The sequence below is a fragment of the Phasianus colchicus genome, chromosome 5 (assembly GCF_987193195.1).
Source record: "Phasianus colchicus chromosome 5, bPhaCol1.hap1.1, whole genome shotgun sequence".
Lineage (NCBI taxonomy): Eukaryota > Metazoa > Chordata > Aves > Galliformes > Phasianidae > Phasianus > Phasianus colchicus.
In genome coordinates this window covers 23,651,370-23,678,757 of record NC_143440.1, presented here as the reverse complement: position 1 = coordinate 23,678,757, position 27,388 = coordinate 23,651,370, and the positions used below count along the sequence as shown (strand labels likewise).

Below are 27,388 nucleotides of genomic sequence, written 5' to 3'. Positions count from 1 at the left end.
TTTCTCCCTGAGAGTGCTGGTCTTGGCAGATGTCTTAGTCCGGTATTTCATCACTACTTCTACTGAAGGAACAATATAGTCTGTTGCAAGTATATTATTATGGTTGCTAGAGGGAAGAGAGTCTCTGAGATCAGCTTTATTTAACAATGGAAAGGCTATTTGATATAGAGTTGATGTAAAAGAACAGGTTAAACTACTAGTTGTGATTATATCCTATGTTTGCATTCTGTTGTTTGCAAAGTGGTTTTGTTACCCACACTTCATTCCTTCTCTTCCTTCTCTTCTCTTATCATGGCTTTTGTGGTAGTTGACCAAACTTTGATGAATAGTATTTGGCATCCTTCTAATTTGGTGACTCATATATTTTTTTGTCCTCTGAGTTTTTATTGAACTACAGTCTCTAACATGCTGATGTGTGACTTTTGTCATGTGACTCAGAAAAGTGTCTAGCTTTAAGATGTCTTAACCTATTTTTTGATTTTTTTGTGACAGATGAAACATAGATCCAGATTCTTTGATTCTTTACTCATTCTGTTTTCTAGGAGCAAAATACTTTTAGAGCAGCTCCAAGATTTGAATTTGTGTTAGAAAGCAAAAATAGCAACAACCCATTTATGCTGTTAGTTAGAAACACAATGAAAAAACAAATGTGACTCAATATCTGCAACTTCGGTATCTGAAATCTTTGTGCAGTCTTAACCCCTGCAGTATCCTCTAATAATCCTGTTCAGATTCATCTTTTGTCTGTGTTTTCCTATCTTGGGCCTACTGATCACTGGCCCACCTACTATTAGCTCCCGGTACAAAGACTAACCCTGGTCGTGGGTATTTGTCCATATCTTTTTTTAAGTCTGTATTATCACAGCCGAAATGATGGTCTCTCATGCTGAAATGAACACAGCAGCTGTAAACTAAAGAATGCATGTTTCCCAGCAAGAAAATCAAAGGAAGTCTCCATAACTCAAAGTGGTTAAGTGCTGGGACATGTTTAACTGTGACAACTGTATCATGATTTTTGTGTTATAACACCTGTGAATTTTTTGGTCCCTGGTTTACTTCACAGTTTTATAGGAGTAAATATATGTATACATAAAAGATTCTGGACGTGTTCTGATACCTCTTGCATGAGATCATAAGGTTAGGTTTTATGGTCACATGACAGTATTTACTTACTGTAGATCCCACTATGTTCAAGGAGCATCTTCTCTAGTATCCAGGAGAATGATTCAGGATGTTTTTTCATTTATAGCCCATCTCCTGTGTAAGACTATAATTATTTATGGTTATGGAACATATGTTAAATGGAGAACAGAGTCTTTCTTGGTTGCTGTTTGAATTATGGGGAAGGATGAAGAAACTATTTTTGAGGCAATAACTGAAGTAACTTTCATTTTTTATTCATTTCATCTAACACTCTTGTGTTGTAATATTACAATTGTTTCCTATTGTTGTTTATAGGTCAATAATGACAGACTTGTACTACCTCAGTCAAACAGATGGAGCAGGAGATTGGCGAGAAAAAGAGGCCAAAGATCTAACAGATCTGGTGCAGAGGAGAATAACTTACTTACAGGTAAAAAGAGTATGCTTCTTAAGTCAAGGGAAACATTAAGAATTCTTTTGATAAAGCACTTAGCGATATCTTTGTAATAATAATTACAGTATAGTTTGAAGTGAATGCTTCATATATGAATGGAATTCATATAACAGAAATAAGAAAACTTATGTCAGAAATAATTTTGTGTATGCGGAAGAGCAGTATTTCAAGCAAGAGAGTTTAACAAGAAATTAGTGATTACATTCTAATTGTAACTGCACAGAAGTGTATCAGATCTATGAGAAGCTATAGACTTCAAAATGGAACATTCAAATATATGTTATCTTTTTTTTTTATCCTCATTTCTGTGCCTTAAAAAACAAACAAACCTGAGGGTGCAAACTCTTATCCTGTATGCCTATGCACTATGCTGGGCATAAAGTTTTTGAGTCCGTATGAAGGTTAAAATGCCTATTGTGTAGGGATTGATGATCCCAAACTGAAATGTCTAAGGCTGCATTTTGAATACAAGTTAATGTGTTTTGTAGTAATTATGTTTAAAAATACCTGTGTATTTTAGGATTTTGAAGAGTGTAGTGCTGACCATCAGTATGGAATGTAAAACAGTCCATGGTCTGAAACTACAGATATGTACCTCCACTAATTATATGAACGTATATAAAAATTAAAAAAAAAAATCAACAATCTCCCTAATTCCATAAACCAAAAACTTGATGTGGAGCGTTCTAGTAAAATTTTTTTCTGGCTAAAGAATCATAATATGGTATGGCTTTCTTGCTGGGACATGTTTAACTGTGACAGCTGTATTATTTTGGGACATCTCCTTGGGAAATCATTTAGATGAATGATTGTGAATAGTGATGACTGCAGCTTCATTTGAATGGTATTATCATAAATTTGATTTAATGAGGCTACATTTAGCTTCTTCCTTGTAGTGTGAGCAATACTTAAAAAAACGAGGAGCTTATGTTTAAGCAAAATACAGTCTTTTCAGAGATGTTCATCATCAAGCCATTGAAAAGAATGTGTAAAAGAAGTCTATTCTTTAAGTTGTCACACGAGGGCTTCAATAGTACTGTATATAATATAATACCGTGTTTTAGAAGTGTGACAAAGCAAGGAAACAATTAGAAGAGTAGTATTTCATTTTTGTTCTTTTTAAAATGTATCTATTTCAGGAAGTTTGTGATTTCACAGTGCCATCTCCCACTAGCAGAATATTTTTTGCTTTCAATTTGAAAAATTCAAAAATTACATTTTGTTTAACTTTGGAGGCTGAAAATATATGATAGGTGAAAAACACTACTAAAGTAGTTGTACAATCAATTAATATACAGATGTTATAATTATGAAATAAACAAGAGAGTTTGGCTAAGCAGGTTATCATACCAAATCAATCAGAAGTTTTAGGCCGTGATTCAGCAGTTCTCGTACAGTAGTCAACATAGTCAATTATAACGGTCAGTTTGCTAAAGTCATACTGTTTATTTGGGGGGGGAGGGCAGTGTATATATACAAAGAAAAAAATTATTCTAAGATGTTTGAATTTCCCAATATTATTGATGATTTAATGTGTAACTTATTTTTTTCTCTTTCTACCCCTTCCTACGTTAAAGTTAACACCAGTTCTTAATAAATGCATTTATTTTAATATAACAGCGACAAAGAGGCTCAGTGTGCTCTGCATACGTGCAAAGGGTTGTACTCTTCACAACTGTCTTGACATGTATAAACTTGTGTGCTTCTATAATTCAAATCTAATACAATTTAACTTTTCCCAGTTATTCCACTCAGGAAAAACAAATGGCTATTATAAGTTGCTATTTGTGTAGATAAATTTAAGCTAGTTTGAAATAAAAACAAAATAAAATATCAGTGTGGGGAAGAAAAAAACTCTAAATGTTCTCCCTCTATGCATTTATTTTTTCATTTTCTTTAGTCCTATGTGTCTGTGAATCCTTGCCCTGGGAAAGGTGAGGCTTTCTTTAATTGGCAGACCTTGTAGTGTTTCAGTCTTCTCATGGAAATGTCAGCATCCTTAGGTTTATTTGAAAGCTTCCTGGCATTTACATCAGCTACCTAGAACCCTGATAATTCTCTTACTAAAGAAGAAAAATGTCAGAAACTTCCATTTCTGAGGAATATTAAGAAATAGACTTAGGCATACTACATTCTAATAGTCTCATCTTGAAATGTTGAAAGTATGATTAGATAACTGTCAAAGCAAACTGTTGAAAAAGACCATATCCTTAAGCTTAACTGAGGTATGTTTTTGGCCACATGTACAACTTGCTTGTTTGAACAATATAGCTGCAGTCAAGATTTTTGGTTATGAATTCATAATACTGGCAAACCTTGGCTATGCCATCTAGTTGTCTATAATAGTAGACAGTGTCAAGTTCATTTGATTAAACTTCAATCATTTGACCCTCGTATACTCATTTAATTGTAAACAAGTCAGTGCCACCACTCACTAGTGATCAACAGAATTAAAAGGAGATGATGACGATCAAATTTGTATCTAAAGAGAAGTCACTGAGCAGTGACTTCTCTGAACAGTATGTAAGTACATTCTCTCTCAGATTCTGGCTTGCTGTTGCACTTATAAGGGATTGTATTTTATAGGACTTTTTCTTCAGTGAGGGATCAGTGTTTTTTTTTGTGGTTGCACAAAAGTTTCTTTAATTGTTTATTGAACCATTTTTACCGTTGGGAATTGTAGGCTCATCTGTGTTTTTCATTTCTTTCCCCATATTTGCCAGATTTTTGAATTAATTACACAGCAATGGAAGAGTGGATTTGATTCCTTTTCTGTAAGATTAGAAAAGAAAACAAAGCAAAAACTTAAGACATGAAGAAATCCAGACGTTTTAGAAGCTAATATTTGGGCAAAATAGAAAGATTTAAAAATAAAGCAAAGAATTAAAGAGAAAATAGTAGAGAGCAGCCCAATTTTTCTGGCTTCTAGTGAAGGTATACTTTCATAAGAGACTGAGTTGTTTCTATCTTTTCCATTCTTAAAAGCAAAAGTGAAAATGATCTGAGTGTTTATTGTGACGTCTTGTGTCATCTTCACTGGCTTCCTAGTAAATTCAGTATCTGAAAGTATGATATTAGTGTAATAACCAGTTTACAAAATATGATCACTGCTGATAAATATGTGTGTATATATATATACATACACATTCTAGAAAAAAATACATATAGTGGATTGAGAGTCTTCGCTATTTGCATGCTGAGACGCTTTTCTCAAGCTGAAGGGTATTTATTGTAGGAGAGTAGGTGCAAGTTAGAGGAATGAACATTAGGGGCTGATAAGGCTGTTTTTTTGACATGACACACATGGTAGTAATTTTCTTTTAGCAGCTGAAAGAAATTTCTGTTGTGTCCCCCATTCTCCCTCCTATACTGAGGGGAAGACAGTATGTAAAGGACCTGTTAAAAGTACCACCATATAGAGAGGGAAATAGAAGATTGTGTGTGTTTGTGATAACTAAGATGAGATGGACCTTTTCTTGGTGTCATTCTCTCAAAGTTGATATTTTCATTGAAATTTGAGTGAGGCCTCTCCTCTAGAAGACTGTAAAATTAAGGAATAAAGCATTTAGTGAAAACATACATGTAAAAATCCACACCTTAGTCAATAAGCATTGTATTGTTTATGAGGTTACCTGCAGCAGAGTGCTTGACTGTTCTGCTTTTAACTGTCTTGATTCAATGGACGATAGTACATTTCCCTAAGTTTTGAACAGTATAAATAACAGTAGGTTTTCTTACAATAGAAGGTATGTTAAATATCAGTTTTGCTAATTTGTCATATTTCTGGGGATTAACTGCCCACTTGAAAACAGTGGAAGGTTATGAGGCATTGAAGCATCATTTCTGACATTTTTTCTGTTTGATCCTGCTGACTCTGGGAATATGCTATCAAAAAAACTGTGGGTTCTTTGAGTGCTGAGAGAAGTGAAAAATGGGAGCCAGGAAATAGTCCTAAGACTATTTTTACTTTACTCAAACAATGACAGGGAATGTTCCCAGGCACTGGAACATAGTATTCTATATTCTTATTAAATTATTAGAACAATTCCTGGCATGCTTTTGACTCATATTAAGTAGTTTTCTCCCAAACAGTTCTTTGGCTGTGATTGAGAGTTAGCACAATACAATTTTATTTATCTATTGTGTGTCTACCCTGTTTTAAGAGGTTTAGAGAGTTTAATATCAAGAACAATCTATTCTGCACCAGTCAGACTATTAGGTACATTTGGATTCATAGTATAGATGTAGTCTATGTATTTCAAATTATCATACTTTTAGTAATTTTGATGGTGGCCAACAGGTTGAACTGTGAGCCAGCAGTGTGCCCTTGTGGACAAGAAGTCCAATGGAATCCTGGGGCGCATTAAAAAGAGTGTTGCCAGCGGGTTGAGGGAGATTGTTTTTCTCCCTTCTTCACGGTGCTTGTGAGACCGTGTCTGGAGTACGGTGTCCATTTGTGAGGTTCCCTGTTCAATAATGACAGAGAACTTCTAGGGAGAGTCTAGTGAAGCGATAAAAAGATGATTGGAGCCTGGAGCATCTCCCTTGTGAGAAAAGGCTAAGAGACCTTGGACTGTTCAGCCTGGAGAAGACTGAGAGGGGATCTTATAAAAATCCAAAGGATGAGTGTCAAGTGAACGGGGCCAGGCTTAGTGACAGAGCAAGGGGCAACAGGCACAAACTTGAACACAGAAAGTTTCATCTGCACAGGAGGAAAATTATTATTATTTTTTTTTTTACTTTAAGAGTGACAGAGCACTGGAACAGGCTGCCCAGGGAGGTTGTGGAGTCTCCTTCTCTGAAGGTATTCAAAACCCACTGGGATGCTTTCCCGTGTAACTACTAGGGAACCTGCTTTAGCAGGAGAGTGGGGCTTCATGATCTTGAGGTCCTTTCCAACCCCTGTGATTCTGTGATTTTAGTTGATTTTTTACTGCTACTGTTGTATGCCAGTAATCTGAATGTAAAAATACAGCAAACTCTAGTTTTGGATCCACATTTTACAATAAGAAGCTATGGTTTTTCATTGTCCTTCGCTGATTTACAAATTTAGTGGACTGTGTTTTTGTTTTATTCATTTTATTCAGTCATTCATCAGGAATAAGAAACAATGAACTTGTTGTAGAATTAATGTGCTAGAGACCATTAAAGATATTTAGTCTTTTGATTTACATAGAACATATGTGACTAGAAACACAATCTGTTCTGTTCTCACCATTCTTGCTGGTGATTCCATTTAAAATATTGCTGTTTGTTTAGGGGAAAGGTAAATACCCATTCAGTGGTGTCCGTTTCCCACTATAGGTATAATTTCCATCAAAACTTTTTCCATGTTTTTCTGTCTATTTATACTAATACTTTCCAGGAGTTAGGTTTCTCTCTTGCTTTTTTTTTCCCTTTTCTTCTTTTGTTGCTGTTGTTTTAATTATATTTTTATATCATTTACTATATTCTTATATAATTTATATTTTTCCTCAATTTTTGAGGTAAAAATAGTTATATTTTAGATCAATTACTGCAGATATCTGTCCTTAATACCACGAGTATTCTGCAAAACCTGTACTGAAAATTCTGAGACTGAAACATGCAGAAGCATTTCATGCTGTTAAGTCATAATCCAATTACACTATTTCTTATGGGATAATAAAACTGTAGATTACAGACAGCCGCACTGAATTTTGAGTTATGTACAAGAGAGAAGGCAATAATTAACACATACAGACACACATGCAGTTGACAATACTATTGAGTAATAAGATTTTGGATTTATAATTGTGTGAAAATATAATTCATGTTCAGCAATATCTGCCTCTTAGATATTCTGTGCAGCTTCAGTCTTGTGTCGGAAGAGATGTGATAGGACTAGAAAACCTGAAGAGGATGATCAAATATATGGAATGGATAGTTCCAAGAAATAAGTCTAAATAGATGTAGATTTCAGTCTAAGAGAACTGAGAAGGACATGCGGTGTACAAACGTCTACAAAATCTCACCATGCAGAAAGCAAGTAGGGTACAACAGTCTAGTCTCTTTCTAAGAAGACATGCTAAATTAAAGGAGTTGTACTGTGCTGCTCTTGCCAAGCTAAGATTGAATTTAACAAGGCTTAAATATTTGAGGTAGTCAATCCTGATAGTGTGGAATTCACTTCAGTTTCATTAATCTTCTTATAAAGATTTGTAGTGCCAGACTTTCACTGGTGAATCACAGATACTAGAAATAACTTTAAATAACTTTATTTAAAGGTTTTTAGTTCCTGTTTAGCATATGTTAGATAAAATAATTTTTAAATGAATTCAGGAGAGCTATTTTTAGTAAGAGAAAGTAACAGCCGAAGTCAGTAATTTAAAAGAAGCTATTCAAGGTTATTCCTTCAAACAGGCAAATCAATTAATGTTAATTAAATCCAAGACTAAACGCTACTATTTCTGTGAGTACTGAAGCAGTTTTGGGGGCTGCGATGCAATACGTTATTTCCCAGCTGCAGTAAAGATGTCAGCCATACTTCTGTAACTCTCCTAATGGCCTGTTGTTCTTCATTACAAAGGTTGTTAAGTAATAAAAAAAATATATGGTGATAGATTTCTTGTAGAGGAAACATGGATCTATCACTTTACTTGTAACCTAGATATACAAAGGCATTTGCATTTCCTGTACAACTTCTCTGGGAAAGAAGGAGCTGGAATCTGCCAACACTTACAAGGTGCAAGATAACAGCCTATTCCCTTTATTTGAATGATAGTTCAATTGTATCCACTTAGTGGGCCACTCAAGATGCTTTTCCCTTAAAATGAGAAAAATGAAATCCTGAAGTAAGATGGTGATGTTTGTTTTTCAGATCTGAATTGTTTTCCTTCACACAGTTGAATTCCCAAGTTATTTTTTTTGCTAAGTATTTTAGGTCTTGGATTATTCAGGTTATCTTTAAGATCGCTGTTCTCCAAAAGGTACTGGATGAATGCGGGAAAGACCTGATTTGTTGTAAAGCTTGAATTACAGAAAATTTTATTTAAAGATAGTGTGGTGTAAGAAAGTTTCTATTCATGTTCCAAATATCAATATTCTCACAGTTTAACTGAAAACTAAGTTTACGTCCTAGAGATTTTATAGGAAAAAAAAAAATTTTTTTGGAATGATGAAGTATATTGAGAGAATTTAAGGGCAAATATACAGAAATCTGTTTTACAGAAAGGAAATCTTACGTAGATTTTTCTTCCATCTCATTCAAATGCCTAAAAATATTTAACAGTTGATATATTTAAATATACTTAGCATTCACATCCCATGCACATTTGGAAGTATAGTATATTATTTTATTGATAGTGTGTACTGTCTTCTGTCAATCTATTCAGCTGTCTGTTTTGTAGTCTGTATATGGTGTTTAGTCTGGGAAGCAGTCCGTTAACAAATGTTTTATTCTGTAGCCAGGTGAAGTGAGAATTTTCTTTTTTTTTAATGTAACGTGTGGGCATTGAAAGAGAACTAAAACCTGGAAGAATGCCAAAAGAACTTTAAAAAGACCATTCCAAGACTGAGAATTATGTTGCTTATATGTGAATGGTGTGCACAAATATTAGAGAATCGTGTTGGTTGTATGTAAACTCTGAGTACAAGTATTAGCTTCTTCCAACAGATTTACAAGTGAGAAACTGATTGAAGATATTCTATTGTATATTAAGATAGTGAAGAATGCTCAATAACAGTTCACATTCACTGTGAAAAACTCGCATAAAATTTTCATGGAGCTGAAGCTTGCTCATTCATTTTAATGAGATGTATTATAGCAGGATGACTTGTGTGATTTATGACATTTGTCAGTTTTTCACAAAAAAGTATGTATGTCTTCGTGTATGTCTGCTCCTCAACTTTACTTTTTCATCCATGTTTACAGAACCCGAAGGACTGCAGCAAAGCTAAGAAACTTGTCTGTAACATTAACAAAGGCTGTGGCTACGGTTGTCAGCTTCATCATGTGGTCTACTGCTTCATGATTGCTTATGGCACTCAGCGAACGCTCATTTTAGAGTCTCAGAATTGGCGCTATGCTACTGGTGGCTGGGAGACTGTATTTAGACCTGTAAGCGAGTCCTGTACTGACAGATCTGGTACAACCACTGGACACTGGTCAGGTAACAATTAACTCACTTAACTCGATTTCTATTTATTTATTTATTACAAATTCTATCGTGTAGGACTATTCTGGTAACTCTTCCTTTAACATTATGTGAACCACGGTAACTATGGCTGCAATTGTACGTATAAACGTTGTTTAAATTTTATTTATTCATTCTACTGAAGAAAATAACATTCTTATTAAGAGGACTCTACTGCTTTGGCAGAGATTTTTTTCTTAATAAAAATTTCCAGATTTTAAATATAATCCTTCATCAGTCTGCCACTGTGTTATGAGCCAGATATGAATTCAATTTTTGTGGGAATTGAAATGTAAGTAGAAGCTGTTGTTGATAAACTTTAAAATAATAAAGCATGTTTGAAGTATAAAAATAATGTAAATATGAAGAAAATAGTATTCAGTGGGAATTCACACACATACACAAAACCATATTGATATATATATTAATATAAACTAAACTGACTCGAAATGAACTTCAAATTGTAAAAGTAATAGCAAAGTTAAAGGCCTTGCTATTTGTAGATCCATACGTTGATCCATTCCTATTCTGGACTGAACCATTTTGCTAGGAAAAAAAAAAAGTAACCGCATATTCAGATGGGCATTCATGTTTGGGGGATCAGAAAGCTTTATCTCAAAGAAAACAGAGCATTCATTTTAATGAAATTCTTCCAGTCAACATCATAAGAGACTAAAAAACCATCAGCATAATTCTGTAGTTTTTCCTACATATTTAAAATCTTTTTTGTGTATTTGTCAAATTGAGTAGCTGTAGTGTAAGTGTAGATGACCAGCATTGTCTTCTGAATTTATGCTAAGCACTAGAAAGAATTTCTTATGTTAATTTTCAGTACAGATAACTTTTATGTGAACAACTGTGAGCTTTTAAAACTGGATTTTATAGACTCCCCTTCCAAATAGTGTTAAAATAGTAATTTATAATGGTTTGAGTAAGTTGATTTTAAGAATACAACTGTCTCTTCATATTAAAAATAGGTAAGTTTTAGAGGTATGTCTTCATCATGGAAAAAAAAAAAATTGAAAATATGTTAGAGTAGTAGAATTTCAAGTTTTGTAATATGTCATAGTAACTGGGAGATGAATAGATATTCTAACAATGGGTAGAGAATGGGTTAAGGTATGGACAAAAACAATTAAAAGTATGAAACAAGTAAGAGAGATGCTGTGCTGCATTTCTGGTTATGGCCATTTTATTTATCAGCACTAGTTTAGCACATGGCATGATACTCTTACTCCAAAAAGGAATTTTGGCTCAGTAGCTCTGCTTAAGGATAGATAACTGATAGTGTTGATTGTTAAGATTAGTTGGGCCTATAGATTCAGTAAGGGAGTGTCAGAACATTGTTCTTTACTCTCTTTCCAGTATATCAAGAAGGAAGTGGTTGGCAGCAGTAAAAGTGGCTTTGACATCACTGGGACATCTGAAAAATGTTGAGGTTTTCAACAGAGAATTGTATAGGCTACATCCATCAGTAAGAGACTGTGACACTAATGAGATGTTTTCATAGCATACAGCTTTTTCTCTAGAAATGCAGGTGGTACAGCATGACATTCTCAGACCAGTACTACCCCAACGCCTTAATGACTATATACAGTTTACTCTTTGGGCTAACAATCAGAGCTTTTAGATCCTGAGTTGACAGAAATTATTCTTTCCCCTGTGTTCATTCTTTTTTCTTGTTGACAGACACCTTGTCTATAGATTTTCAATGATGCTTAAGGTTATATATCAGCAAGAATGATCAAATGTGCAAGCCTGATGCCTTTATCCCAGAGTCACAAGAAATACTCCCCTTCATTTCTGACATGCACATGGTTACACTGTATTTCAAGAGAACTCTTGAGCTTGTCACTGGAATTGGAACTTAACATCAGTGCTGGAAAGAGGAAAAAAAAGTTCTTCCTTTCACTGCATCTGTCTTTTGATCCTGTGAAATGTTTGGTGTGTTACAGCATTTCATTATATTAAATATTGTAGAAATACTTCATAGTAATAAACTTTGAAAACTATTTTTTGGGTTAACAATGTAATTCCTAAGTTATGTAGAAATCCTTGGATTTCAGTTTTTAACTACTTCTGTGAATTTTGATGACTATGGCCATCCCATGTGTCATTATCTCTTTTGTAAGACTCAAAGCTAAAAATATCTTGAAAGGATGTTTTGAGCAATAATATTTTGAATTGCCAGGTCGCAGTTTTATGTTATCACTGCAATATGCTAAAAAAAAGGGTAGACCTCTTTCTCATTTTTACTTGCTGATTAGTGACATTCTGGCTGTATTCTCCAATAATACATTGAAGAAGGGTTATAAACTGAGATGTTTTTTTTTTGTTTTTTGTTTTTTTTTTTTAAGTAATAAAAATAAAGGAACAATAAACAGAAGAAGAAAAACATTGAATCAGATTAAGGACAGGTCACGATACAGTTAGAAGTTATTTCTGCATTACATGATGGACAATGCAATTTACATGCTTAAATAATGGTATGTTCTCCCATAAGACCTCCAAACTATTAGGATGAATCATGAATTGAAACAGGAAACCTGAAGCAAAGTTTCCTGCAGCTTCATTTGAATATTGTCTTTATAGCCTCTAGGTATGGTTTTATGGATGAGTTGTTTTAAGGCAGGGTTGCCCAGAGGGGAAGAATGTCAAAGCTGTTCATTTGTTGTTAGTGTCATCTTTCAAATATTCACTGAACTATAATTTTTAAAATATAAGTTCACTAATAATTTTATATGTATAATTCAAGGCAGAGGATAAAGATTAGTTATTTAGACACATATAAGGGTAATCTAGTCTTGAGTGAAAGTTCTGTCTAAAACATCTGTATGTTCTCCTTTAGTTGGTATTTAAAAATAACAAATTCTTACATGTACATCACATATATCTGTAGTACTTGGTTGTTTTCCTTGATCTATTTAGTTTGCTGCTTACTTTCATAGCTTAAGTTCTTCAAGACAAGAATTGTCTCTGTCAGTAGAACAGCAAATTCTATTTGCTATTTTCTGTTTCCTAAATTAGTGGTTCTAATTGATGTTAGAAAAGCTGGAATTTACTAAAATGTATTCAGAAAGTTGAAGGTAAGTGAAAATTATATTAAAAAAAAAAACAGTAAGACTATGTAGTTATTTTTTTAACAGTTTCTTGGGCCTTAAACAATTTCTCTACTTTTGACTTAAGCCAACCAAATCTAAGCATTTTTAGATAGCAAGTTATAGTCAAGTAAAGCTCTCTCCACAATAATGCTCTGGTCTTACTAAAACAGAAAAACAGGTATGAATATGTGAACAGAAACACTTCTTAGCTTTTGTTGATTGACAGCTGCTAAGAATTCAAAGACCTTCAACATTGTTTTAGTAGAATAGATAGTTTCAGTTTATAAATAAATGTAGCCTAAAATTGTGGGGTTTTTTTGTTTTTTGTTTTTTTTTTTTAAATTCTCTTCTGGTAAAGGTAGAGAATGGGTTTGGTGATGTTTTTAAAATTGAAGCTTTTGTTTAGCTTAGATATGTTTGTTACAAGGCAATGATAAAGCTTATTAATTAGTAAACTATCTGACTTATCTTGGTGTGTATTTTAATACAGGTGAGGCTAATGATAAGGATGTACAGGTGGTGGAGCTCCCCATTGTTGACAGCTTACACCCACGGCCACCTTATTTACCTTTGGCTGTCCCTGAAGACCTGGCTGATAGGCTAATTCGTGTACATGGGGATCCTGCAGTATGGTGGGTCTCACAGTTTGTCAAATACTTGATTCGTCCACAGCCTTGGCTAGAAAAAGAAATAGAGGAAGCTACCAGGAAACTCGGTTTCAAACATCCTGTGATCGGGTGGGTATTTAGTTTTCTTTATTTGTCTGTGCATTAATACATGTATACAATGATTCCTGTTCATAAGTTTTTTCTATAATGATGTTCCAAGAGCCTGAAGTATTTTGAGGGAGTAGGGGGGGTACTTTTTAGACTAAGTCATCATTATTAGTAAGCTGTGCATAATACAAATTGATCACAAGTATTCATTTTCTTCTTGTCCTCTTGTTGGAAATAGATGTAGATTCAATAGAAGAATTAAATGTCCTTTGATATCTAGAAATATAACATTGAATTACATTCATGTAATTGCCTTGTGGTTTACATTCCAGACACTTTTCTATCTGTGTCTTCTTTTAAAGTGATCATAAGCTTTATCATTGAGGGGAAAAGTGTACATTTCATGTGCTGCAATCCACTGCTAATTTTCTTGTTGACTGCACTTGAGTGTGGTGTGTGCCTTTTCTGCTGATGCTTTAATTGTTGCTAGCAGCATCTATAGATTGGAAAGGACTGTATGGGGAGCTGTAGGGAGCAGGAAAGTACCTATGTGCAATGAAGAACAGCTTGTGGAAGAAAGGTTTTTACTGTCTTGTGATGTGACGGTTTTTGATGCTGCTTCCTTTACTATATATATATATTTTTTTTCAATCCTTCATCTTTCTTTTTCTAGTATATAGTAGTTCTGTCCAAATATTATTTATTTAACTGGCTTTTGACCATTGACCTGATAGGTCACTTCTCTACTGGCAGATCTTAAGACTTGTTAGGTTTCAAGAGTAGGAGGAAGATGTATTTTAACTACCTTCATTCAAACCCTGTCTTATAGTGGTGTCCCAATATACCTATGATGTAAATATTCCTATTTTGCTTGTTTGCTTATGTATTAAACAAGCACTATGCTTGATAATTTCTGCCGGTGAGAAATACTCAGTATGTTTTAATTGAACCTCTTCATTTTTTTTCTTTCAGTTGCTCCCTGCGTTCTTTACAAGATAGGTTGCTCCAAAATTAATGCCTCCTATTTATTTCCGCGGAAACTACAACAGATAAAAAGGACATGTTAACTCTGTTTGATAGAGCAAATTCTCAGCTACAAAACAGTAGTTTTGAACATATTCACCACCATTAGCTATGTACCAGTGATGAGCAAAAACCTGCATGCTACTTCCGTAAAAATCTAAACCAGCAGAGTTGACCCACTGCCACTGTTGCCAGTGCTGAAATGCATCACTCAGTACCTCACTGTGTTTGCGTTCACTGTTTGGTCACCATACACATTCAGCATCAATGAGTGTTAGTGGGTGCAATTTTTTCAGTGTGGAGGAATTCAGTAATACAGATTTGCTTCATACGTACTTCCATGTCAGACACCATTTTGTCAAACTGCCCTTCTGCTGCCATCTGTTTCACAGCAACAACATGTCGTGAAATATTGGCAGGAAGGTTCAGCCTCTACTGCCATACCACCAGCACCAGCTCCACCAGCCTCTGGCATTGTGGAGCAACATATAAAATTAGGAGGCATTACTTTCAGAGCAGGCTTCCTATATTACATTCAAGAGGAGGCTGACAGTAAACTTCATGTTGTTAAAAAGTCTGATATATGTTTCAGATCTTGCAGTTAATAATTTCTCAAGTCAGCATGTCGTGATGGATATCAGTGTCTTCTAATCGTTCCTTGTTTAATGTATGGATATAATTTGCAGCATTGGCATGAAATTTAAAGTTAAAATTTCACTTGTTTAAGTATGTGTTATGTTTATATACTGAATTCCTCGTTTCTGTCCTGTTCCAGTGTTCATGTTCGGAGGACAGACAAAGTAGGAACAGAAGCAGCATTTCATCCCATTGAAGAATATATGGTGCAAGTTGAAGAGCGGTTTGAACTTCTTGCTCGTAGAATGCATGTTGATAAAAAGAGAGTATACTTGGCTACAGATGACCCTTCGTTATTGCAGGAGGCCAAATCCAAGTAAGATGAACTATGATTATATTACAGTTTGTTCCTTCTAATTACTGTTTACAGTTTCTGGCTATTGTGGCTGCAGGTCTTGTTTTATGGTCTTTTATACAGTAAAGAATTTCAACTTCCTGTGCTTTTGATTTTTCTCTTAGAAATTCTTTTCCTGGATGTTCTTTTTTTTTTCTTTTTCCCCCAAGTATGCATAGATTTAAAGCTTAATTCTAGAAGAGTTTAGCAATATCTTTGACTTTATAAAAGCAACCGAACTCTCTAAAGGAGAAGTAAAAATATGAGTAATATAAACACCAAACTTCTAATAGATCATGCATATTAAAAGAAAGTATTTAGAAATAAAGTCGCCAACTAGTTAATATGCTAAAAAATTTCACATGTCGTTTTTGTGAGTAGATGGTCCATGACTTGGAAGTGACCCTTAAAGATCACTGAGTCCAACTTGGGATATTCCTTGATTCTATGATTCTAGATGCCAGAGAAATTTTTACAAGTTAGTTGAAAAAATTCTGACTTTTTTTGAAAAAAATTATATATATTCACTCCATAAGAGACATTTTGGTTGGTTTTTGTTTTTTGTTTTTTTTTTTTTTCATTCTACCCATGAATAAATGTAAGGTTTGTCTCTTATGAATGTGGGATTTCTGGTCTCTTTGTTGCTGTTACATGGCTGTAGCGAACTTTTCCTAGCTGTATGATATCCCTAGCTCTTATAGCAAGTGTAACTGTTCAAGCCTGTCAGTACATGTATGCATTCATTTACTCATAATGTGGCCTCTGTTTTCCTGAACAAACAAACTTAAGTTGCATAGTTTGCTACATTTTGCTGAGTTGGTAGAAATTTCTGTTTAATTCAAGAAGCAGATGCATAAGAACGAATAACATACCTTCAGGTGTTATGGCATATAAACAATTTCACAAATGCTTATTGCCTTGACTGGAAACTAGGATAAGTACTCCAGGTGCACTGAATTTTAATATATTTGCTTCAGTATAGTAGTGCAAGTTAGCATATTGTCATTTTTAATGCTATTTATTTGTCTGCGTACTAAAAGGCTCTGATTTCTATTTCCAAAACTTTGTCTTTTGAGCAAAAGAGTGGATTTTTCTATTAAGCTTGTCTTAAAAAGCTTTGCTTAACATGAGAGTGGCAATTTTTGAACTTGGTAGCGTGGTTGGAAAAATATATAACATACTGGATTTTCTTTGTATATGCAAGGAACAGGAAACTGTTATTTTCTAACAGGAATTATTTGCAGCCTTGCAAACCTGTGTATTTCAATTGTGCGATTTCTATTTTACTTTTATATCTGTAAAAAGCTGCTGTTTGTAAGTTGTGGAGGTTGGAAAAAAACTGAATGAAACTTGTACAGTGCCACAGATGATGGAAATCTAATCCATCTTTTTTTTTTTGTATACATACAGACAAGAACCGTAGCAGAAACAATAAGGGTAGCATAACATTTAAAGTGCAGATCTGAACAATGAAAATACAGGTAATACAAAAGTTAGGTTGTAATATTTAATGAATTACATGGTCATAAATGACTTTGATTACTGTTCGTAGAATAACAAATTTGATACTTCATTAACAATCTTAGACATTTTTTTTTCCCTGTTTTCAACTTTTGAATCCTTAGCACTCTATGTTTAACTCTGTGAGTAAGATACATTGACAATGTAAACATATCACCCCAATCTGCAGATACTAAACCTTACAGGAGAATTTTGATTTAATGTTAGTTTTGCAGCTGGTTTGAGTCAATTCTCTGACTAAGGGGGTGGAAGGACCCACAGACCCCTGCCCCAAGACAGGGGGAATGGGAGTAGGGAAAAGGTAGGGAGATGGACCTAAAAACAAAGCAACAGTGAACTAAGGGAGAAAACTAATTAACTAACTATGATAGTGGAATTTGAGATAATGCAATATAATACAATATAATTGGAATTGAAGCTAATAAATCAATTAAAATGTGAGAGAAGGTGTCCAAAACCAAAGGCCTTACTCTAATACTGAAGGTGAGAAAGCTAGGGAGCACAAACCACGGAGATGAGCAGTAAAAGAAGGGAAAAAGGGACTGTCTTGTGACTTGTGAGCAGTTTTATCTTTCCCTCTAAATGGAAAATGGAAAAGGAACAGTGAAGAAATCTTCTGGGATTTGTAGTTCTTCACTCCTGAAAACAAAGTACCTGGAAACATCGACAATCCGTAGAACTAGAGCGTTAACTCTTTTAAATCCCAATGCTTTACATGATGTTATGATGTGGATTACTGATAACAAGAATCATAAAAGCAGAAAACACTTAATAAAACAATTCTATTCAATATAAAAGATTTTGATAATTCAATGTGTATGTTACATGTTGCTTGCACCCAACAGCTGTTGACAATGGAGTAGAATGTATTTGAAACCAATGATAAAGGCAGGATCCAGTTTGGTATTGCATCATAAAAGGATATCTGAACTCAGGTCAATGTCAAAGTTTTGGGAATAATGAACCTTTTTTTTTCCCTATTTCTGGGAAGAAAACTAATTACTTTACACTTGACAAAAAAAATCCCCAACCAAATAAAGTTCTAGTCGCACTGCTTTCATAGAAGCAACCGTCCCATTGTATTTGAGTAACTTACATTGGATTTGATAATGGGTGCAGAAGAAATTCTGTCTCTACATGAGAGTGATTGTCCATCAAACAATACTGGAATTTAAATAATGAAAATCCTGCTAACATACACACAAGTATGTTCTTTATATCAAGAGAAGTATTTCAAATTTTTCATAACCATGAAAACAGTACTCTTCTGGCTTGCAGTTGGATATCTGCACAATACAAGTATGGTAACAAAGGTAGTAGAGATAGCAGTCTCAGTTTGTAGCATTTATGAGTGTTTTTGCCCTTTTTTGGAGTCACATTTAAAAAAAAAAAAGGTATGCTTTCAAATTTAGGATGATGTATAACAAGATTATTAGAGACTAGCTGTAGTGATTACAGAATTAAAGTACTTGAGAATTTCTGGTAAGCAGAGGTTATGATATTTGTCATAGATAAGTGATAGGGTTGCTGTAAAATGCTTGTTCTTTAGCTGATCTAATGGTTTTCAATAATAAAGCTCCTGGGTTTTCTAGTGTATGTATTTCTGGTCTATGTTATTATTGACAGCATCTTCTTTAAGGTGTGTAGAGTTCAAAATACTGCAGCTGAACATGCATGTGATGTATTAAGGAACCATATTCAGCACCTTTCTAGCTTACATATGAATCTGTTTGAGGGATGTATACTGTATATAGATGATTCTGTCAGTAAGAGTCTGACATCTTATTATTTGTTTTTCATTTACCTCATGAATATTTATAATAGGAATTGCCAGAGTTCTGTTTAAAAAGGAAAAAAAGAATCCACAAAAGTTTACAATGTATGTATAACGTTAATTGTCACATACAGATGGGAAAGCAAATAGGAGGAAGCAAAAGTTTACCTGTAGAGCTTTAGAAATTCCATTTTCTTTGTTCTTTGTAGTTATTGTGGTAAGAATAACTCTAAATTGAGTATATAGCACTATATATATAGTGAGTGGGAAGGAGAATTGAACCTCACCTGCTGGAGACAGACTGCGGGCCACATGTGGCTAAGCTTATGAAGATATAAGCTTTGGCCAGTTACTCTGTTTTTCTTTATGCTGTGCTTTTAGCCTGATTGGAAATAGGATTCAGGACTAGAAGACTCATTGCTCTGGCTGCCCGTGTCTGCTATTACACTCGCATTTTAGGATGTTTAAAGGAATTCTCTTTTTCCAAGTGTGAATGTAGAATTAGGATGAGGAACTGGACAGGAGGTACAAAAAATACTACTTTGAAAACTTACGTATGTGAGTAGATCAGTACTAGGCTGGTATCACTGTGTTCAAGAAATGGCTTGAAAACTGATGGCTAAATGATTTAGAATCAACATTACAAAATGGAAATGGAGTCCAGATTTAAAAGCAACTTGAATATACCATTTCCTGAATTAAAGGAGGAAGGAAAATTGCCTAACTGTATATGTAAGATAATGTATAGGTAATTTTGGGGTGCATTGAACCTTAAATTTGAAATAAGCTAAAGAAGCAGGTGCTGTTTATAAAATTAATTTTCAGTATTTTCAGTACCCCGAGGTTCATGGTAACATTAATCATAATTCAAATCTTTCTATGAAAATTTAAGATGTTTTGAAGACTCTGATGTTTCTGATGATAAAGCAACCTACTGTGAAGCCCTTTTACTTTCAGATTCCCTATTTCAGGGAGTCTGTGGTATAGGAGGGATTTCTTTTTATGCTGCTGTTAGAAGCACAAAACAATGGATGAGTTTTTTTTAAGAGCAATATCCAAAGCAACACTTTTCTTTTTACCAAGTTACTGGACTGACTGTTTGCTAGTAAAAAAACACAGATTCTTTAGGAAAAGGTTTCAGAAGGAAACTTAACATAGATGCATTGGCTTACTGTTAGAGCAGGTGATTCTCTTGGGAAGATGAAATTCTGTTAAGTTACTTTAAAAATATGTTCAAATTATTTAAGCCGAGGATGAAGTTTTAATAAATCTTTTTGATTGACTCCTGCAATTGATGTCCTGATTTAACGGCTAGTTAACATTAGGTGGTAAAGCCTATTGTTTCCTGTTTAACTTTTGGAAACAGTTTTTCTATAGTGTTAGGAGAAAAATGGAATAAATTAGGCATATTTGTACAACATACTATCATAAGTATGGCTACCACGTGTCGAGTGTGTATGTTATGATGTTGATTATAAGTGTGTGTTAAATTCAGAAACTTTCCAAGAACTCTGAGTGTAAACCTCCTTATTCTAAGAAATGTTAAGCACCATTTTCTCAGGCTTTGAAAGATCTAGTTACAGATAAGTTATGGCTACTCTAGCATTAGAACCTACTCTATATTCTGATTTTCTTTATTAAGCCCTTTAAGATTGATTAATTCTTACAAATGTAGTATTTGCTAACTTACTACATCATGTAATATGTGCTTTGTGCTTTGTAGTTGCAATGAGTTTATAACTTTTTATAGCTTCATAACATGCTGATTTGTAGTTAGCATGTTAGTGACACAAATTGCTTTTCAGGTTTGAAATAAAATTTTGTAACAGCAATGCAATTATCATCTTTGTTGTATCTATCTAGAATTTTTCATATAAAACTTATTTTTGGTTGGAGACTGACTGAAAATTTGCTTAATCCATGCTACTTTCAGCCATTTATTTCAGTTCCCTTGTAAGGGGTAAAAATATTCTGAGAAAGACTGTTCTTTTTCAAGGTTCTCAAAAATGTGTTGTTTTTTTTTTTTCGAAGTCATTGTTACATATTAGAAACTTTTGATTTCACTTAATATTTTTAAAATCTATATTTCAAATAAAAATTTTGGACTTAATTACTAATTTCTTTGTGTCAATACACCTTTCTTTACACATCAAACTTCTAAATTTCCTTCATTTCCTTTTAAACAGTAAATCGTGAAATCTGTTCTCCACACAATCTTAACTGTGGAGAAACAATTTCCTTTTTAATTCAGATTCATTTATTTAACAAAGCCCTTTAGAGGTGATTACTTTCCCTGCACAGTATCATAACCAGTATCTAATAAAAAAATACCTTAATGAATGGAAACATAATTTAGTAAGGACAGTCCTGTATTCCATATTCCATTTAGTAGTAGAGAAAGCAAAATGTGCGTGTTTTTTGTAAAATCAGCAGGATTAACAGAAAACAACATTCACTTCCTGGTATTTTACAGTGATATCTTAGGTTTTCTTCTTATTTAAGTTCATTTTGATAAATTGAGGGCATGCTTGGTGGCAGTAATAATATTCTGGAGTGTAAAGGAGTGACTCACATTAACTATCTTGTCTTACAGGAAAGATGATGCTTCTTAACAAAACCAGACACTACAGTTAACAGTGTATTATATTTTCATAGGTATCCAAATTATGAATTTATCAGTGATAACTCCATATCTTGGTCAGCGGGACTTCATAATCGATACACTGAAAACTCCCTAAGAGGTGTTATTCTGGATATCCACTTTTTGTCTCAGGCAGACTTCCTGGTCTGTACATTTTCATCCCAGGTAACTGTGTTATAAATACAATCTAGAATATATGTTCTGGTTCTGAATCTTCCTTTTCTTCTTGCTTCTGTTATCTTGGTCTCAGTTCTCTTTCATGAAAATTTCATGAGACTATTGTGATTTTTTTTTTTAATAATATGTGAAAATTTAGATGACTTAGCACTGGTTGATTACTATTGAAGTTATTGGCTTAATTAAGGCATTTGAATTAAGAAAAAGAAGTTTTCTAGTTTTATGTAAAGTTAATATATAACTTGTACATTTGTTTCTACACAGCTTAATTAAGGCATACAAGTAAGTAAAAATAATTTTGAATATTTAACACTTCTGAACTTTGCATAAAGTTAATATCTATCTTGTATCCTTCCATCTCTGTAATTCAAAGTCCTCGGCTGTAGCTTAAACATATTGCTTGACTTAATAGCAGGAGTGACAAGGAAAGGAGAAATTTAATTTCTTATTAGAGACTGTTATGCTTCTAGAGATTCAGGGTGAGGGTAGTAAATGTGAATTCTGGTCACTGCAATCTGTAGAGAAGTCTTGTTGCAGATGATTATGCACTGTGATTTTTTTCTTGGTTTTTGAACTTGAAGCAAGATGAGTGGAGTTTGTAGGAAAACTGAATCATGTAACTGTCACTGTTATCTTCTGTATTACATATGTTACCCCATAGTATATATTAATTTCATATATCGTGAAAAGCAGTTTTAAAAAGCTGTTGGAAGGTTTAAAAAATAATTTAAAAAAAAAAAAACAAAATTGTTTTCTCTTGCATGTGGTGATCCATCTAATTTGGGTACAGCAAAATATCATCAAAATCAAACAGTGAACATATTTAACCTACATTTGTCAACTATGCTTTCTGTTTAGGAAAGCGTTCAGTTATAGATGGTAACAGACTGTGATCTTATGCAATTGTTCTATTATGTGGAAGGAGACACAAACACTGAAAGTTAAAAAATTACTTCAAAAAGAAATTTTCTCTAACTTCAAATGTAAATTGTTTTCTGCACTGTAATGAAAAATAAATAAGCATAATATTAATATATGATCAGTAGAGTGATTCATTCACATTGACTGCCAAAATTCCTGATTGCGTTATTACGACAAGAAGACAGCAAAACCAGAAAAAAAATGTAGAAAAGTACTTTATCCTTTAGTCTTGCTTATGGTTGCATTTTTCTCACTATTCACCAAACAATGTGAAGAAAACTACTTTTTAAAAAGCATATTTAGAAGGTTATTAATGTTGGCTACTTCAGGGCAAGATATGAATAAACTCCAAAGTAAAAAATCCCTGGTAAGAAAAGTCTGTGAGAAGCCATCCACTTCTAAAAAATGCTCTCTTCACCTGAATTATTTTCACAAGGTGATTATCAGCTAAGACCTAGGACTGTGTATGTCAGATGTGGTAAAAATTTCACATTCTAAAGGAAGTATTACATGCTTTTTGGTTTAAACAAAACACAACTTAGTGAGAAATCTATGATGCAATCTGCTATTATTATATTTAGATAGCTATGTGAAAAACATACTGGATATAAGTGTAGAAGAACAGTGTTTAAATTTAGGTTTTAGAATTGCTTTGACAGAATATATTTTAGAAGAATTGTAGCTGTTTCAAAAGAAGAACATATGTTAAAATAAATGAGTATAGTTAAAGTGATAAAGATTGAAGGTAACCTCTGGAGGTCATCTGATATTTACCCCCTTTGAGAGTACATTTGAGTAGCACAGTATCCTTGAGCTCTATCCTCATTCTCCATCTCTGTGCATTAACAGTAGATATTTTTGCTGGATGGCAGTTTTCAGCAGTGTAAAATTCTGTTGAAGTCTAGAAAGTCTTGTATTAAGCTGTGACTTTCAGTAGCTGGGACTGCAATTTAGTCCAACCTCATTTACTTTTTGTGATTTCTTTTGCTTTAATAATTCATACTCCTCAATTTTGCTGGACATGTACCAATGCAAATATCTGCAGTGTTTTCTTATATTGTACTTCTCTAAGATCTATTGCAGTGTTTTTCTGATGTTGAGAAGTATTTCACTGTTATGGAATTAAAAATTCTTTTCTAACATTTGATATACTGTCACTATCCTTTCATCAATGAAATAAACAGTTTGGCAGACACTATGGCTTGACTGTAAGCAAAACCATGCTAATGATGACCATCCAGTATGTAATCTGCGTGAAGAGAATGTAAGGGTGGGAATTTATTTTCCGAGTGATTTTGGACTGTCTATTCTATATTGGATTTTTTCCATTTTCTTTTCCTTGAGGAGGGAAAAAAAAATCAGTGTTCACAACAGAGGTATTTTTAGAAAATTACTGTATACTTGAATAGGATCAAACTTCTTAGGAAATATCTTATATTAGTTCTTATTTGTACTATGAAAGCTAAATGAATATCGAGTAGAAGTTCGTTGTTTAAAAATTAGGCCTGCCAAGAGAAGGCTAAAATCTACCTTGACTCTGTTTGTTCTGTGTCACATTAATTGAAATGTGTGAAAAAGCCACAGAGCAGTAAAACAAATCATAACACAAATGCAGAATTAAGGTTGTTCATTAAATAGCTTTTTTGTCTCTTCAGTCTTCATTTAGATGAAGTTGTAGCTCTGTCTGTGAGACTTATTTTTCCTGATAATCTCTCTTTCAGGGTTTACTAGTCCTATATTTTGCATTGTACCTGTAAGTATATAGTTTGCAAAGCAAATAAATCTATGAAGAAAAAATAAGAATCTATCTTACTTAGCTGACATGTAATTCTTTATGTGTATTCTTTGCCTGCTGCTGTTGACAGGTTAGTTTTCTAGGTTCAAAGCTATAAAGGAAGTAATCACTGAACAGGAATTTTGCATGTATTGTCAGATTTGAAGGATTTACAAAAATGACTCATACTGAAAAGATTTAAAATCTTTCACAGAATCGTGTCTTTCCTCATTACTGGGTGCACACATGCAGAGAACAAAACTTCAAAAACAACCACATACTATAAAATAACCTCTTACTAAAGTAATGGTAATCAAAATCAGAGAAAGATATAGTAATCTAGATTACAATTCAGAGAGATCACAGTGACCAAATCAGGCATCTGACATGTGAGACTGAGTGTGTGTCTATGAAGCCCAATGACATGCATCCCAATGTCCTGAAGGCTGCTGCCAGATGTATTTGCCAAGCTACTCTCCATCATATCCAAAAAGTTGTAGCTGTCACATGAAGTCCCCAGTGACTGGAAAAAAGGAAACATCACACCATGTTTAAGGAAGGGAGAAAGGAAGATCCCGGACTATCATTACTACAGAGTAGACTTTGAAAATATAAGCACTAAAAGTTCATCAAGAAGTAAAATATACTTTAGTCAAAAAAGAAAACAAATTTGCTTTTACATTTGATTAGCTGCAAATTATTCATTTTAAAAGACAGACTGGCTAGTGTTCATCTAGGAGTTCACAATTTTTACTGAAAAGTAGACCACTGAAAGTAGTTATTTGCTATGTCCATACAGAATCCCAGTTCAGAGCTGTGTGCTTCTTATTAGCAAGTACATAGTGTTTTCCAATACTTCTTAAAAAATAAACTGAATATTCCTTCTTCTTCCTTTTGTAAAATATAGTTGTTACCCCTTGTTTACTGACTGTGATATATTTTGGCACACGCATACAGTATTTATAAGTTCTCTTTTTTTTTATTTCCAAGGTTTGTCGAGTCGCCTATGAAATTATGCAGACATTGCATCCAGATGCTTCAGCATATTTCCATTCTTTGGATGATATCTACTACTTTGGGGGACAGAATGCACATAACCAGATTGCTGTTTATGCTCATCATCCACGAACTGCTGATGAAATTCCTATGGAACCTGGAGATATAATTGGAGTAGCTGGAAATCACTGGGATGGTTATTCAAAAGGAATCAATAGAAAATTAGGAAAAACAGGCCTGTACCCGTCCTATAAAGTTAAGGAGAAAATTGAGACAGTCAAATACCCTACATACCCAGAGGCTGAAAAGTAGAATAACAGGAAGACATTTGGCAGTAATTCTCACTTCTTTGACTCAAATCTGTCAACATACTAATGGTTTATATGGGATTTGAATTTGCATTTTAACATGCATTTAAAATCAAAGCCTTTGGTAATGAAACTGGAAAAGAAACTGAGAACAAATGGATGGGCTGTTATCTGAACTCACTCCTAAACATTTTTTGTTATATGCACTATCACACATGCACACACACACAAACGCATACAGCAGGAAAACTGTTGTTTTATACTTTGTCTCTTCAAGATTTGTCCCAGTCAGTAGTCTTATGTGAGCTTTCAGCTCTTTTCTCTGCCATTATATGACAATAATGCTCAGATTTATAACACTGCCATATTGTGTAATTTGAGTAACATGAACATATTTTGTATGTGCAAAATTTAAAACATGGTGCCTATATTTGAAAGATTTGTGACATTTTTAAAAGAGCCATGCCTATTTCACTGATGCGCAAGAGTCAGTTTTCAACTGTTACCATGATCACTGAATTTGCTTCAAAGAGATTCAAATTTCAGACTAGATTTCTTTACAAGTTTATTTTCAGCGTTCCATTGGTTACTTCTCATGATTAATAAAATAAAGGATACATCCAACACTGAAATAGTCACTGTCTGTTAGGAACTTTTGTAAAACAATGCCATAAACAAATTTGTCAGTGCTGAATGTTTTTGGACATTGCTTTTGATTTAAAACAAAACAACCACAGAAAAAAAGGAAGGAAAAAGTGGTAGAACTGGAGTTTCATCAAATGTACATGCACTTAGAATGACAACAGGTGGTGGCAGAGTGGTTCTCGGTTCTGTGGACAGCGGGTTTTAGCAGGATGACTCCAGTGGCTTATTTTCTTACATCTGCTTTCAAGCATTTTTTTTTTTACCCTCTGTGTTTCTCTTTCGAAAGTATTTTTTTAGGGTATTATAGGTAGCTGTTTACAGTTCTGGCATTGTATCTAGTTGATTTGAAGCAAAAATACTCCAGGTCTCTTATTTTTACATTCCTTCAACACACATGTAATTTCAGAAGGAGCATATGCTGTTTTCACTGCATTAATAGTAAAAAAAGAAAAAAAAGTCAAAAAAACCGACAGTTTACCCGGAAAATAGTAGGTTCCAGTAAAATATACACAAGGGTACATTTTTATGCATGATATTAAGTTGTTAGTAATTCTTAGTGTTTTGAGATCTGCTGCTAGTCTATACATACAAGAGAATTTAAGAATTTTACAAACAGATTTACAGATTTGAGGGTTATATATGCGCGTGTATATATAAATGTACAAGATATTAAGAGAGTATTTCCAATTGAGCATAGTATAGTACAGGTTCTAGTGCTGTCAAAGTTGGAATACTGGAAGTAAAAAAAATTTTTACTCTTCAGACACTGAGAAAATGCCACATGAGTAAATGTGGCTTTTAAAAGCTAAAAATTAAAAAGATATTTAATTATATTTATGAAGAGATCAAGGACAGTTTTGACCCAAGAACAAACAGATGCACTTGATCATGAATAATTTCTACTGTAAAGTAGAAGGAAATCCCTGGAGCTGTGAAGTTTAGCAATAGTTTTCTAATTGAAATAGTGATGAATTAGGTGGAATATGGTTGGTATATGATGGAATTAACTAATTAGTTCTCTGTGGCATTATTTGCAGGGCAGATCCTGTAGATCCCTTGCAGTTATGGGTT

At 33.8% G+C, this 27,388-nt stretch overlaps 1 protein-coding gene across 6 annotated transcripts in view; it reads left to right on the top strand.

Annotated features, from left to right (window-relative positions):
- Positions 1-26,304, top strand: part of FUT8 (fucosyltransferase 8) — a 78,964-nt gene extending 52,660 nt beyond the window's left edge. For all 6 annotated transcript variants that reach the window (XM_090140843.1, XM_090140842.1, XM_090140845.1 and 3 more), the window contains 6 exons: positions 1,459-1,573; positions 9,489-9,726; positions 13,342-13,588; positions 15,366-15,542; positions 21,511-21,661; positions 25,359-26,304. In XM_090140843.1, coding sequence (XP_089996969.1) covers positions 1,459-1,573; positions 9,489-9,726; positions 13,342-13,588; positions 15,366-15,542; positions 21,511-21,661; positions 25,359-25,676 — 1,246 coding nt within the window. In that variant the 3' untranslated portion in view covers positions 25,677-26,304. The remainder of the gene's footprint in view (positions 1-1,458; positions 1,574-9,488; positions 9,727-13,341; positions 13,589-15,365; positions 15,543-21,510; positions 21,662-25,358) is intronic.
- Positions 26,305-27,388: the final 1,084 nt, after the last annotated feature.